This window comes from Myotis myotis, unplaced genomic scaffold, assembly GCF_014108235.1.
Source record: "Myotis myotis isolate mMyoMyo1 unplaced genomic scaffold, mMyoMyo1.p scaffold_m19_p_3, whole genome shotgun sequence".
Lineage (NCBI taxonomy): Eukaryota > Metazoa > Chordata > Mammalia > Chiroptera > Vespertilionidae > Myotis > Myotis myotis.
This window is the reverse complement of record NW_023416335.1, coordinates 207,091,453-207,103,188: the sequence shown is the minus strand read 5'-3', so window position 1 is coordinate 207,103,188 and position 11,736 is coordinate 207,091,453. Positions and strand designations below refer to the sequence as shown.

Here is an 11,736-nt window from a genome sequence, read left to right as displayed (position 1 = left end):
CTTACTAGCTCTCCTTCTGTATCTGCAAATCTGAATATCCTATTCAAGTCATTAATAAAAAAGGTTGAAATGAAGAGAAGCAGGCCCTGTGAATCCACTAAATCCTTCATTAGTTCTGTCACTACACTCTTAAGGAAAGACTGGCAATCGATTCTGAATCTATTATCACCACGAAGTCCACACTTCATCACAGTACAGACCGCCTGATGCCTTGCTATAACAAGATTTGCTGTAGCCTCCGACCTTCCAGACCAGCCACCACTGAAAACATTTGGTAATATTCTGAGACACCCTATGCTAGCCCCGGGATCTCTTCATGGCCTAAGTGTTTTCCAATATGCAATAACCGATTCTAGATATGTGTCCGGGATCAATCGGTGCTAACCTTACATGCTCGTAATTTTTACAACCCGCCCTTTCACCTCTATTGGAAAACAGGGTATTAGGCCATTTCCAGTCTGTTCACGGCTCCTGCTCTCGGCAGGACTCTGCATCTCATGCGATCGACTGGGAAGTCACTGGGGACTCGGGAAGAGGGAAAACGGACAAATGATCCCAGAGAAGTCGGCAGACCTGGCTTGTTTCATCCCTTAGACTCAAGGTTCCGGATGTGCTGGGGCCTCAGTCAGGGAGTGACCACATGTAAAGAGAGGAGCCAGGTGAAGAGATTATGCCCAGCCCTGGCCAGCTGAGTAGCCAGGGACTGACTCCCTGAAAGAGGAGCAGAGTGGAAAGGGGGAGGAAAAACACCCCCTTCTCCATCTCTCCTACACCCTATTCCCTAAGGGTTAACCCCCCACTCCCTTCTCTCCTCCCCCACCCAAACCCCATCTCCCTTTAATCACATCTGATACTGAGCGGCCCAGCAGGAACAAAGAGACCATTTAGAGAAACGGGGCCGAGAAAGTGACCCCCGCACTCTAGGGCGGCCGCCTGGATGCCAGCACAAAGGCGGCATTTCAGAGCTGAAATTTCAGCACCCAACTTGATTAAAGGATTCCACAGGCTTGGGGAGGGTGGAGGGGGTGCGAAGTCCCCTGCTCCCTGAATTAACCCTCTTCCAAGGCAGCAAACACCCCTCCTGGAACTGACCGCTCATCACTCCCACCCTGTCCAGCCAGGGTGCACCCACCCCGGGGCCATGCCCGCTCCTCCTCTTCCGGGAAGGGGAGCTGACAGTAGAAGGGAGGTTAAGGCTGGTATATTCTATTCAGGGAGTCCATTTTCCCTTCTATCTCTGTTGGGGTCAATATAAACCCTCTCCCTGTCCCCCGCCCCCCAGGGAGGGAAGATCCAATGTGATTGGTCTTACCGCGTGTCAGGTAAGCAAGGTGAAGAGAATAGGACCCATTAGAACCTAGGACAGAAGGTGCGCTCCAGTCCTGATTTAAAGCCACGCCTTGAGCCCAGGAGTCCTGCTCCCCTGCCCACTATGATCCCAGCACCCATCCCAGTCAGGGCCTCAGAGGGTCACAGGCCCACACGGAACAGGAAGGACATCTCCCAGAGGCTGGGAAGGAGAGGGTATGGGTGTGGCAGACCGGGAGGCGGGCCATGGAGGACACCGTGTGGGCAGTGGCCTGAGGAGTGGGGACAAGGGGGGCAGGTGCTGGGTCCTTGCTCCAGCTGACTTGCCCAGCAGGGCTCTGCCCGGGGAGGGCGGAGATCACTGCGTCCCCAAGCTTCCTGCTGGGGCACTGCTCCTGAAAGGGGATCCGAGCCCATGATAAGAGGCTCGAGGCAGGTCCTTAGGAAACAATGGGTGGCTTGATGAGACCTGCTCTGTGATACTCCTGAGAAGGGAGAAGCCCCTGCAGCCAGTCCCCACTGGAAAGGAAATTGGGAGTTTCCATGGCAACCAGCTCCCTGGGCACAAAGGCTGGTCTGTCTGCTGGGAAGGCAGCTGAGGTGTCTCCCTGCAGCAGCCTTTGCTCTGGTGAAGGGGAGATGGAGGGAGGGATGCGGGGTAGCCACAGGGGTAAAGGCCCCTGGTGCTTCTTAAAGAGCTGACCTTCACGGGACCACTGGGATGGGTGCAGCCTCCAGACAGCGGGGCAAAGGCTGGTGGGCACAGCAGATAGCCGGAGGCAGGGGTGGGAAGGTTGGAGAGTTTATTATTTACACGTGTAAAGGATGTGGGAACAGGAGCTGGGGTGAGGCGCAGCTGGGAAGATGACTCCAGCTCAGTCCGTGATGATGAGCTCGTCTACCCCCCAGTCTTCATAGCTCCCGTCAGGCAGGTAGCGCCGAATGATGATGGGGATCTTTCGGGCCCTGTGGCGGGGAGAAGGCACATGCACGTGAGGGCTGGAGATGCCAGTTCTGCAGCAGGAGGGGCAGACTGTCTGCAGAATGCGAGGAAAGAGAAGTCAGGGAGCCTCTTCCTGGGGCTGAGTGGACTTTGCAGGAAAAGAACTACAATAAAAAGAACGTTCCTGCATCCCCGAGTGTGGGACAGTGGTCTGGAGGGGCCTGCCATCCCACGTCTGAGGGAGGAGGAGGAAGATGGGGGCTGGGAAGGCAGGCTGCAGCAGGAACAGGGAACTCTGAGGGGCAGGAGAGGTGCTGTCTCCTCAGTGGCCTCCCCTTTGCCTGCCCCTCCTCCCTCTCCCTCCTCCTTCCTGGTGCGCTGACTCCTGAACAAGCTAAGACCCACAGGAACCATCACCGCTTCCCCAGGCAGGGAGGTGGGGTCGGGGTGCAGCAGAGAATCCAGAGGATGCCTGCCCGGGCTCTGGAGCAGCAAACCCCAATCTGGGCAACTTACTTGAGCTCTTTCATGGCGATAAGCAGGGGATCTGTCTCCCCCTCCAGCTCCACCATCACGGGGGCACACATCCTGTGGGCACAGGGACAGGTGTTGGGGAGACGGCAAACGCAGGGAGAAAGGTCCAACAGGAAACTGGGAGTGGGGGTGGGGCTTAGTTCACAGACAGGATTGGATGGGCACCCCCGCCCTCACCTAGAAAGGTCACCTCCCTTTTTTCTAAGAAAGGTCACCTTCTAGGCCGACAGGCATGGCAGGTGGGGAGCAGTGGTTCAGGGGCACTGACAGAGTATGCGAGTGGGAGCCAGCAGACCCGGTTTAAATTTTGCCTCCAAAGACACTGAATTTCTCTCTAAACTTCAGCATCCTCATGTGAAAATGAAGACAAAAAGCCCTGCCTCGCCTACAATGACGCTAGGACACTACTGGCTAACAGGCAGCGACTCACTGAGTGTCTCACCTGCTCTCAGTTCTCTGCACAGACTGTTATTTGAGGTGAGTATTCTATTTTACTGATGAGGAAACTGAGGCACAGAGAGGTCAGAACCAAGATGTGAACCCCACATGCTCCTATCCACTGGGCTGTAACACCTCCCATTTATAAGCTGAGGATCCACAAACTTAAAAACAAGGGTATTGTGAACGGGATGAGAGTAAGTTACCCACAAGGCCTCTCTCAGGATCTTCCCCAGGGCCTCTGGCAGAGTTCCCGGCACAGAGAAATGGCATGAGCAAAGGCTCCCCTTCGGATGGCCCTAACCCACCGCCCCCCCAGGCCCTGCCTCAGGGCCCAGCTCCCATTTTCCTTCTCTATCTTGGCATCACCCCTCAGAAGTCCTGCTCCTCCAGCCTCCTGCTCACCTTTCTAGCACATCTCATGCTACTTGCCTGTGTTCACCCCATGTTCCCACCACACCAAACTCCTGAGGCTCCCGACAGACACTGTGTTACCTTGTGTCCTCTGACCGCTCTTCCTCTCCCTATGGGCCTTGGAGAGACTCAAATGCCTCCACTCTGGGGATCATGAGCTGGACCCTCAGTGCCCGGCTCACTTACACAGGCTTCTCTTGGCACCAAACCCCCTGGACTCTGACTCCTTGTTTGTTTTTGTTTTTTTTAATATATTCTATTGATTTTCCACAGAGAGGAAGGGAGAGAGATAGAGAGCTAGAAACATCGATGAGAGAGAAACACCAACCAGCTGCCTCCCGCACACCCCCCACTGGGGATGTGCCCGCAACGCAGGCACATGCCCTTGACCGGAACTGAACCTGGGACCCTTCAGTCCACAGGCCGACGCTCCATCCACTGAGCCAAACCGGTTTCGGCCTGACTCCTTGTTTGAAGTTTTCCACATTAGACCATGATGAGCACCTGTGGCCCAGGACACGCCCTGGCACAATGCCTGACCCACAGCACAACTGGGTGGGGTGCCAGTTCCCGGCCCACCTCCTCCAGGAAGCCACCTAATGATTCTAGCTCAGGTTTACCCTAATAGATCCGAAACCTGATCATCAGAGTTACCAGGAGAATGCACTAAAGTCAGGGTCCCAGGACCCTTTTCCAGACCCTTGGAATAGACTCTCTAGTGAGGGGGCCTGAGAACCTGCATTTACAAAGCTCCCTGCTGACTCTGGTAACCAGCCAATGCGAGAGCCACCAGTTTACACCAGATAATTTACTAATTGTATTACTAAATACTTTATTACTCCCAAAAGCCTGAAAATTTCCCAAGGGCAGAGACCAAGTGTTTAACTTGCCCTATATCCTCTCTCAGTAAGTGTTAAAGCTTTACAGAATGCGGCATATGCCTTCTTTTTTCCAGATATGAATAATTAAAGAGCATTCATTCATCCAGCCCTGCTGTGTGCGTGCAATGTGCTAAGCGTGAGAGTGTGTCCTTAGGTAATTTGTCTGCACCAGAGACACCATGAAAGAACACGGCAATGATTCTTAGGAAGTGGCTGTAGTTCACGTCGCCACTAGGTGGTGCTAAGGAAAGGCGTGCGAGTTCATCCAAAAACTATCCGAGAAATGTCCGTTCAGCACCTCACTGCAGGGTGGCATGCCTGGTGCTAGGGATAAGCTACAGCCCTGCTGTCCACCACTCACAGCAGCAGGGAACCGCCGGACAGCGCCTACCCCTCCATTGGAAGGAGCACTACAGACCCAGCTTCGTGGGACCATGCCTTGTTCCGAAGAAAAGCAGGTCCTGGGACTCATGCTCTGAAAGTCTGTCTCCACACTTTTTAGTGCTTCCCACTGCCCACCACCGCACACCCATCTTCTGCTCAAGGCTCCGTGACATCTTTTCCAGTCTTGTGTCCCAAGCCACTGGCCATTCCCCACCACAAGCCAAACTTGCCTGCCTCCACGTGGACCCTGCCTCATGCTGTTTCTGTTCCCAGGGACACCGTCCTTTCCTGTCCCCGCCTGAACTCTCACCTCCTCTGCAGTTTACTCCCTCCTCCCCTTTTCTGTGCCTCTTACAAAGCTCCACACCTGCCTGCCTTGGGTTCTGGGTATTTGTGAAGGGGTCACCTCCCCCCACGCTATAAACACCTGGAAGACAGGAGGGTTCTGTCTAATTATCTTCACACCCCAACAGGTGCAAGCACAGTATCTTATTCAATGTTTGAAAGACTTAACTTACTTGAAAAATAATTTATGCATTATTCTTCTTGCCGGGTCATTTTTAGCAGAGATGAGCACTAGAGCAGCAATAAATTGCTTTGCAGCAATGGAAATGTCTTCTATCTGCACTACCCATTATGGAAACCACAGCCACAGGTGACTACTGAATATTATAACGTGGCTGTTGAAATCAAACGGCTGAACTTTCCATTTTACTTTATTTAAAATTAAATGTTCACATGTAGATAGCAGCTACCATAACTGATGGTGGCCTAGAGGATCCGGACCCAAAGACCCCAAAATGGCCATATGGATCGCGGCTCTGATTTCTCCCAGACCAGCGAGGTCTACTGCTGTGGAGCGGAGGAGGAGCAATGTTGCCCGACCATAAAGCCCTTTATCGAGGTGGACACGGTGGCCATCTTCACCCCTGGAGGAGATCAAGTCCCAAGCTGATTGAAAACTAGGAAGGGGACACGTGCTCCTCCAGCACACCACACTCCACACGCTGGCCCCAGCTTCCTTTCTGCCCTAGTGTCCAACACTCCCTACTTGAAGCAGCCCAACTGCCAGAAATACTTGCACACAGGCTCATAAGAAGTCTGGGGAGGGCTCCTTTAGGAGACCTTCATGAGAGCAACAGTCCCAACCTGCCCTCTCTGTCCCCCGGCTTACTCCTCCCCAGGAAGGAGGAGTGACTCATCTGTCAGGGAACCTGAGGGGGGAACACAGGCATCTGTGGCCTAGCTTTTGGGGGAGTCTCTGCTCTCTGAAAGCCACCTGCCTGCAGAGAGGGGGCCTTGCAACCTTTGAAGGCGGGCTTGCCCCTGCAGACACAGCCGCGGAGGCCGGCACTGTCGGAGCAGGCACTCCTCAGACATTTTCATCACCTCCTATCCAGTGGCTATCTCCTGAATCTTGTTATTCTTCAACTGGTTTCAGACTTGGAAGATAAAGGCAAGCCTGCTAATTTCAAATCCCCAGAACCCCATCACTGTTCTGTGTTCACATCTCTAGCATGGCCTCTACATGGAGGGTTCTCCTACTCCTCCGGGCTGGCCATGGTCAAGAACCACCAAAAGCCCAATGGGGGTGCCACAGCCCCCCCACTAACTGGCCCACAGTGGTCTAGGGCTCTCTAAACCCACACTTTTAGCATGTGGAAGCAGGGAGAGTCTGTTTCTAGATGCCAGGCTGGGCCATATCAACGGCTCAGAGGCTCACTGTGGCCTGACGGATGGAAAAGACAGGAAAGGGGCACACACTCACGCGATCTGGAGGGCTCGGGTGCCCAGCACGCGGGCTCGCTCATACTTGGTCATATATGGTGTGGTGATCCGCTTCTGGTTGGCCTGCGGTCGCTCTCCAGAGGGGAGGATCTCAACGTTCTCCTGGCCTTCCTGGACACCACAGCAGAAAGAGGGAAAGTCTCAGGGCGCCTTACTGAGTGAGGGAGGGATGACAATGCCAACGATGATAGCCACCACCACCGCCACTGCTTGTCACTCCCCAGCAACCGTGCAGCTGCCTTACTGACACGTCATTTAATCCTACAACAACCTCATGAGGTAGGGATTACAGTGCCATTTTAGAAGCTTGGAGAGTCAGCGAACTAGCCAAAGTCTCAGACCTAGTAAGAGAGAAGAATCATGATCAGGATTCCAAGCCAGCTGCTTCATCCAGAGGAGAGAAGCAGAGGGTCCAGAGATGGGGCTGTCCCGGAACCGTGGCCCCATACAAAGAAGCCCTGAGCACAGACGACAAATCACCCTAAGCAGGAAGCGAGGAGCAAGCATCCCATCTTCAGGTAGGATAACGGAGTGAATGGGTCAAGGAGCTAAAAAGTCAGTGAAGGCAGAAACTAGCAAACATTTTTCCATATATATACATATATTCAACAATTACTTATTAAGCATTTGTCACATGCCAGACATAATAGGTGCTGAGACAGAAAGCTAAGAGTGTCTGCTCTCAAAGAATTCACAGTCTGGGAAGGAGAAAGAGTAAACAGAACAGCAGTGCTTTGAAGGTATGCAGCAAAGTTAAGCAGGTGAGGGTCATCTGACTCATGCGGGGGTTAGGAAGACAGTCCAGAGATGAGACTGGAACTAGTGTAGAAGAATTCATTGGAGTCCCCAAGCCAACGGAAGGGAAAGACATGGAGACAGGTTGAAATGCATGTCCAAAGGACAGAGGAGGGAGAGAAGGCACTAGGTTTAGACAGCTAATTGTGGAGTATGATTAGAGCAAAGGAGCACATAGGGTCGTAGGTGGGAGAATAAATTCTATAATAAAGAATTAAGTCAACAAATATTTACTGAGTGTTTACTACATATCAGGCAGTGTTCTAAGTTCTCGGGACAGAGCAGGAAGACATAAAAATTGTTCCCCTACATAGAGACTTAAAATGGCAGCAGAGTGAGTGGATGCTGCACGGACATGCTCCCAGGAACAAACTGGAAATGCACTAAAATACAGAAAAACTTCCTGAATAATCAACAGAAGACTCACTGGAGAGAACCCTGATACGCTAGGACTGAAAGTGGAGACCACATGGAGACTGTGTACACATTTTAACAGTCTAAGGACCCTGGACATCCTTTAGCTCAAATGGCCCATTTTCCAGACAGAACAGGGACAGAAAGTTATCTGCTCAAAGACGCGAAGCTATCAGCGACAGAGTAAACACAAACGCCAGCTCTTGATGTGGCACAAAATGGAAGAGAGAATCATTTCGCCCCATATGATTTATATGTCTGGTTAAATCCGTACTGAAATTTCTCAAATAAAATGTCATAAATGGAAACACTGATGAAAGTATTTGACCATAAATTTACTGACAGGTGTTTCTACAAAATAAAATGTGTTATGATTAAAAAAAAAAAAATTCTCCCCCTATGGAGCTTATGTTATAATGAGAAGGGATAATAAAATTAATAAGTAAAGTGTACAGTATGACAACAGAGAAAAAAGACAGGAAGTGCCAGGGCAGTGATGTGGAAGGAAGGGGAGGATGCTGCAAGTTCAATAGGATGGTCACAGAGGCCTCAGTGAGATGACCTGGACAGACCTGAAGGAGGCGAGAAGCAGGTCATGGGGATATCTTAGGGAAAAGTGTTCCTGGAAGAGGGAACAGCATGATCAAAGTCCTAAGCAGGAATCTGCCTGGCATGACAGGGGCAGCAAGAAGAGATAAGGTCACAGAGGGAGCGAGTGGCCAGGTCATGGAGAACCTTGGACATCTTTTTGGCATTTACTGTGAATGGATGGGAAACCACTGGATGAGGGTTCTGAGCAGAAGAGAGAGACAATCTGACTTAACATTTAAAATGACCACTCTGGATACTCAGTTGAGAATATTCTGAGGGGCAAGGGCAGAAGCAAAGAGACCATTTTAAGGGAGACCAATAGTAATCAATCAGGTAAGAAAGACGACTGGCAGCAGAAAGGCAATCAGGGCAGAATGAAGGCAGGAAAACCAGGAACACAATCTCTGCAGTAATGATGGTGAAAAACAATAAAGATCTAAACCAGGCTGAGCCCTGGGTATGTAGAAAGGGACGAGAGCTAATCCACAGGTAGGAGGCAAAGCCGACAGGACAGGAATGGAAGGGGACCGGAAGGGTGGGGAAGGAGGTGTCTGACACAGTGAACAGGTACCTGGGGGAGAAAATTCAAAGAGGGGCTTCAGCTTCCAAGCCTAAGAAAGTCAAGGGACCACTCTGTCCAGGAGACATAAAGCACCTCTTCCTGCATCAGTCATGCAAGAGGGAGAGCCCTATTCTATTCACGAAGCCAGTCACCCATCCACCTAGCCGCTCAAGCCAGACACCTAGGAGTCATCCTTGTCATCTCCCACTTTCTCAGTCCATAGCCAATCCACCAAAATATCTTTCATCTGTTTCTCATCACTGACACCAGCAGTGCCCAAGTCCAAGCTACAGGCCTCTCCCCGGAGGTCTATGAGAGCTTCCTAGTTGGTCTCTCTCTTTTACTCTTGTTCCTCCCCAATTCGCTCCTTACTCTGAGGCCAGAATGCTCTTTCTAAAGTGCAAACCGGATCATGCCACTCCCTTGCTCAAAACTCCTCAGTGGCTTCCCGCTATCTTGAGGCTATGAAATCTGCCTGATCTGGGCCCTTCTCTTCCAGCTTTATCCCAGGTCACCCCTCCCCCCCCTTGCTCCTATGTGCCCCCACCCTGCAGAGCACCTGGTGCATAATAAACATTCAACACCTTTGTTGAATGAATGAAGGTAACATTTCACCTATCAGTGAACTAACAGTCCCAGAAGCCATGGGCTGTGATCCAAATGGACAAAAGCCTTGGGACCCACCCTGTAGAGCTTCTCCACCACACCCAGGACTAGAACTCTGCTCACTCTAACTGGGGGTGCTTGTGGCAGGGGCACAAACAGGAGGCAGGTGCATTCGGGGAGTTATCACTGGCCAGGCCATCTGGCAGCCTGGGCTGCAGAAGAGAGAGCCCAGGGTTAACTACTGACCTCCTCAGCATTCTCCAAGTCATCTAGTCCTTCATCCTCCTCCACATCATCAAAGTCGTCGCCATCAAAACTGTACAAGAAGAGACCAGTTAGTTAGAGCATCACTTAATCGAATCGAAGAGGGCATGGGGTGTCTCAGCCAACATTGAGGGGGCGCTCGATAAATATCTACTTAATGAGTGAATCACACTTGTGTTCAAACCTACTCCCATCAGCCCCCCAAAGTGTGCCGGGACTCATGCATCCTCACTGTTTCTTTCCTCTCTCTACTGGATCATTCCCATCAGCATGTAAACATGTAGCTACTGCCCCACCTTAAAAAACAAACAAAACTTCTCTATGCTCTCCCCATGGAGCCCATTTCCATGCTCCCCTTGGGAACAAAATTAATGGAAGAGTTGTCCAACGCCATGGGTTCCCATCCTTCTCTTCTCCTTCTGTCGTAATCTCACTCCAAGAAGATGCCCACCTCCATAACTCCCTCAAAACCACTGCTTCTTTCGAGCGTCTTAATGACGTCCGTGTTGCTAAATCCAATGGACTGTTCATGTTCTCATTGAGCTTGGCCTCCCAGTTGGCACCCTAGGCCACTCCCTCTCCCTCAATACCCTCTCTCACTCTCTTGGTGTGTCCCCGCCTCACTGGCTGCTCCTTCCCAGTCTCCTCGGCAGGTTTCCCCTCTTTTCCCCCCAAGCACCCCTCCTGGGATGCTGGGATGCTCTAACTGCTGATGGGGGCCCAGCGAGCAGGAAGGGCGGGAGCCAAAAGCATCGCCCGAGGGTGGGCACAGAAAGGCTCAGGCCCAGGGTCCAGCAGGCACCTCCTCTTCTCCACGGACACTCCTCTGATGACCTCACCTGCTTCTTCGTTTGGAATAATATGCTTATGCTGACCAAGCCCCTATTTTCATCTTCAGAACAGACCTCTCCTTGGACACCCCCCTCCCACACACACACACATCAGAACATCATTCGGGCCTTCGCTTCAAAATAAATCCGGAACTCAAGCCGCCGCTCACGACCTCTACTACCTCTACTCCTATTGCCCTCGTACACGCCACCGCCTTCTCAGCCAGGCGACGGCACCTGCAGGCCTTCCTCACCCCTGCGGTGCTTCTGCAGAGCAGGTCCTCACTTAACATCGTGGACAGCTCCTGCGACTTGAAGCAGAACAACGTGCGGAAACCCATGCTACTACCATCGGCTGATACAAGCAGGAGTGCCGCTCCTACAGCATCTCACCGACGCTGAAACAAAACTTTATTCGAGGCCCTGCCTCAGCTCACAGGATGCTGTTGCATCTGTCCATGGGCCGTCCCCTCTTCTAGAAAGGGAGCACGTGGGGATCGGGGACTATGCCTAATGCACCGAAATGGCCCCAACCAAGGCACAGCGCCCGGCTCGGCGGAAGTCTGCTGAAGGCGCCTGTGCACGGATCCTCTCTGGACCCTCGAGCCCGAGCCTTCCTGTGCCCAACCTCGGGCTATGCTCTCCGCCCTCGCGGCTCCAGCACCGCGGGCCCCCTCGGCAGCCCAGGTCCCCTCAGATTCTGATCCTCGACTCCTGGCTCCCCAGCCTCCCTCGACCCAGGTTCCCGCTTCACCCGCCCCTGCCGAGGATCCGCCAAAGCATTTCGCTCTCGCACTCACTTGTCCTCGTTGTCTGACATGACGCCCGCGCCGCAGCGACCCGGATCCGCGCCCCGCACCCGCGCGCGGAGCCCCACAAACCGCACGCCCCCGCCTCGCTCAGCGCCACGCGTTCTCTGCGCCTGCGCGGTAACCCGGAAGCGATCACTACCAGAAGGCGGGCCCGTGCTGTAGGTGTGTGCGC

General features: G+C 52.7%; 1 protein-coding gene across 2 annotated transcripts; it reads right to left on the bottom strand.

The window, feature by feature from the left end:
* Window positions 1–2,094: 2,094 nt before the first annotated feature.
* On the bottom strand, window positions 2,095–11,708 carry POLR2F (RNA polymerase II, I and III subunit F). 2 transcript variants are annotated; one of them, XM_036296690.1, is made up of 5 exons: window positions 11,553–11,708; window positions 9,905–9,974; window positions 6,671–6,801; window positions 2,768–2,839; window positions 2,095–2,345 (listed from the first exon to the last, which is right to left on the bottom strand). In XM_036296690.1, the coding sequence occupies exons 1-5, from the start codon at window positions 11,570–11,572 to the stop codon at window positions 2,207–2,209; spliced, it is 432 nt and encodes a 143-aa protein (XP_036152583.1). In that variant the 5' UTR covers window positions 11,573–11,708; the 3' UTR covers window positions 2,095–2,206. The 2 variants fall into 2 exon arrangements, with proteins under 2 accessions (XP_036152583.1, XP_036152584.1); XM_036296691.1 differs by having other exon boundaries at window positions 2,095–2,274; window positions 11,553–11,707.
* Between the last annotated feature and the right edge of the window lie 28 nt (window positions 11,709–11,736).

Bases quoted from the DNA above. Each gene is read 5' to 3' on its own strand.
- POLR2F (XM_036296690.1), bottom strand. From the start codon at position 11,572: ATGTCAGACAACGAGGACAA. The intron at 9,975-11,552 runs GTGAGTGCGAGA...CTTCTTGTACAG, and splicing joins ATGTCAGACAACGAGGACAA to TTTTGATGGCGACGACTTTG. The intron at 6,802-9,904 runs GTCAGTAGTTAA...TGTGGTGTCCAG, and splicing joins ACTTGGAGAATGCTGAGGAG to GAAGGCCAGGAGAACGTTGA.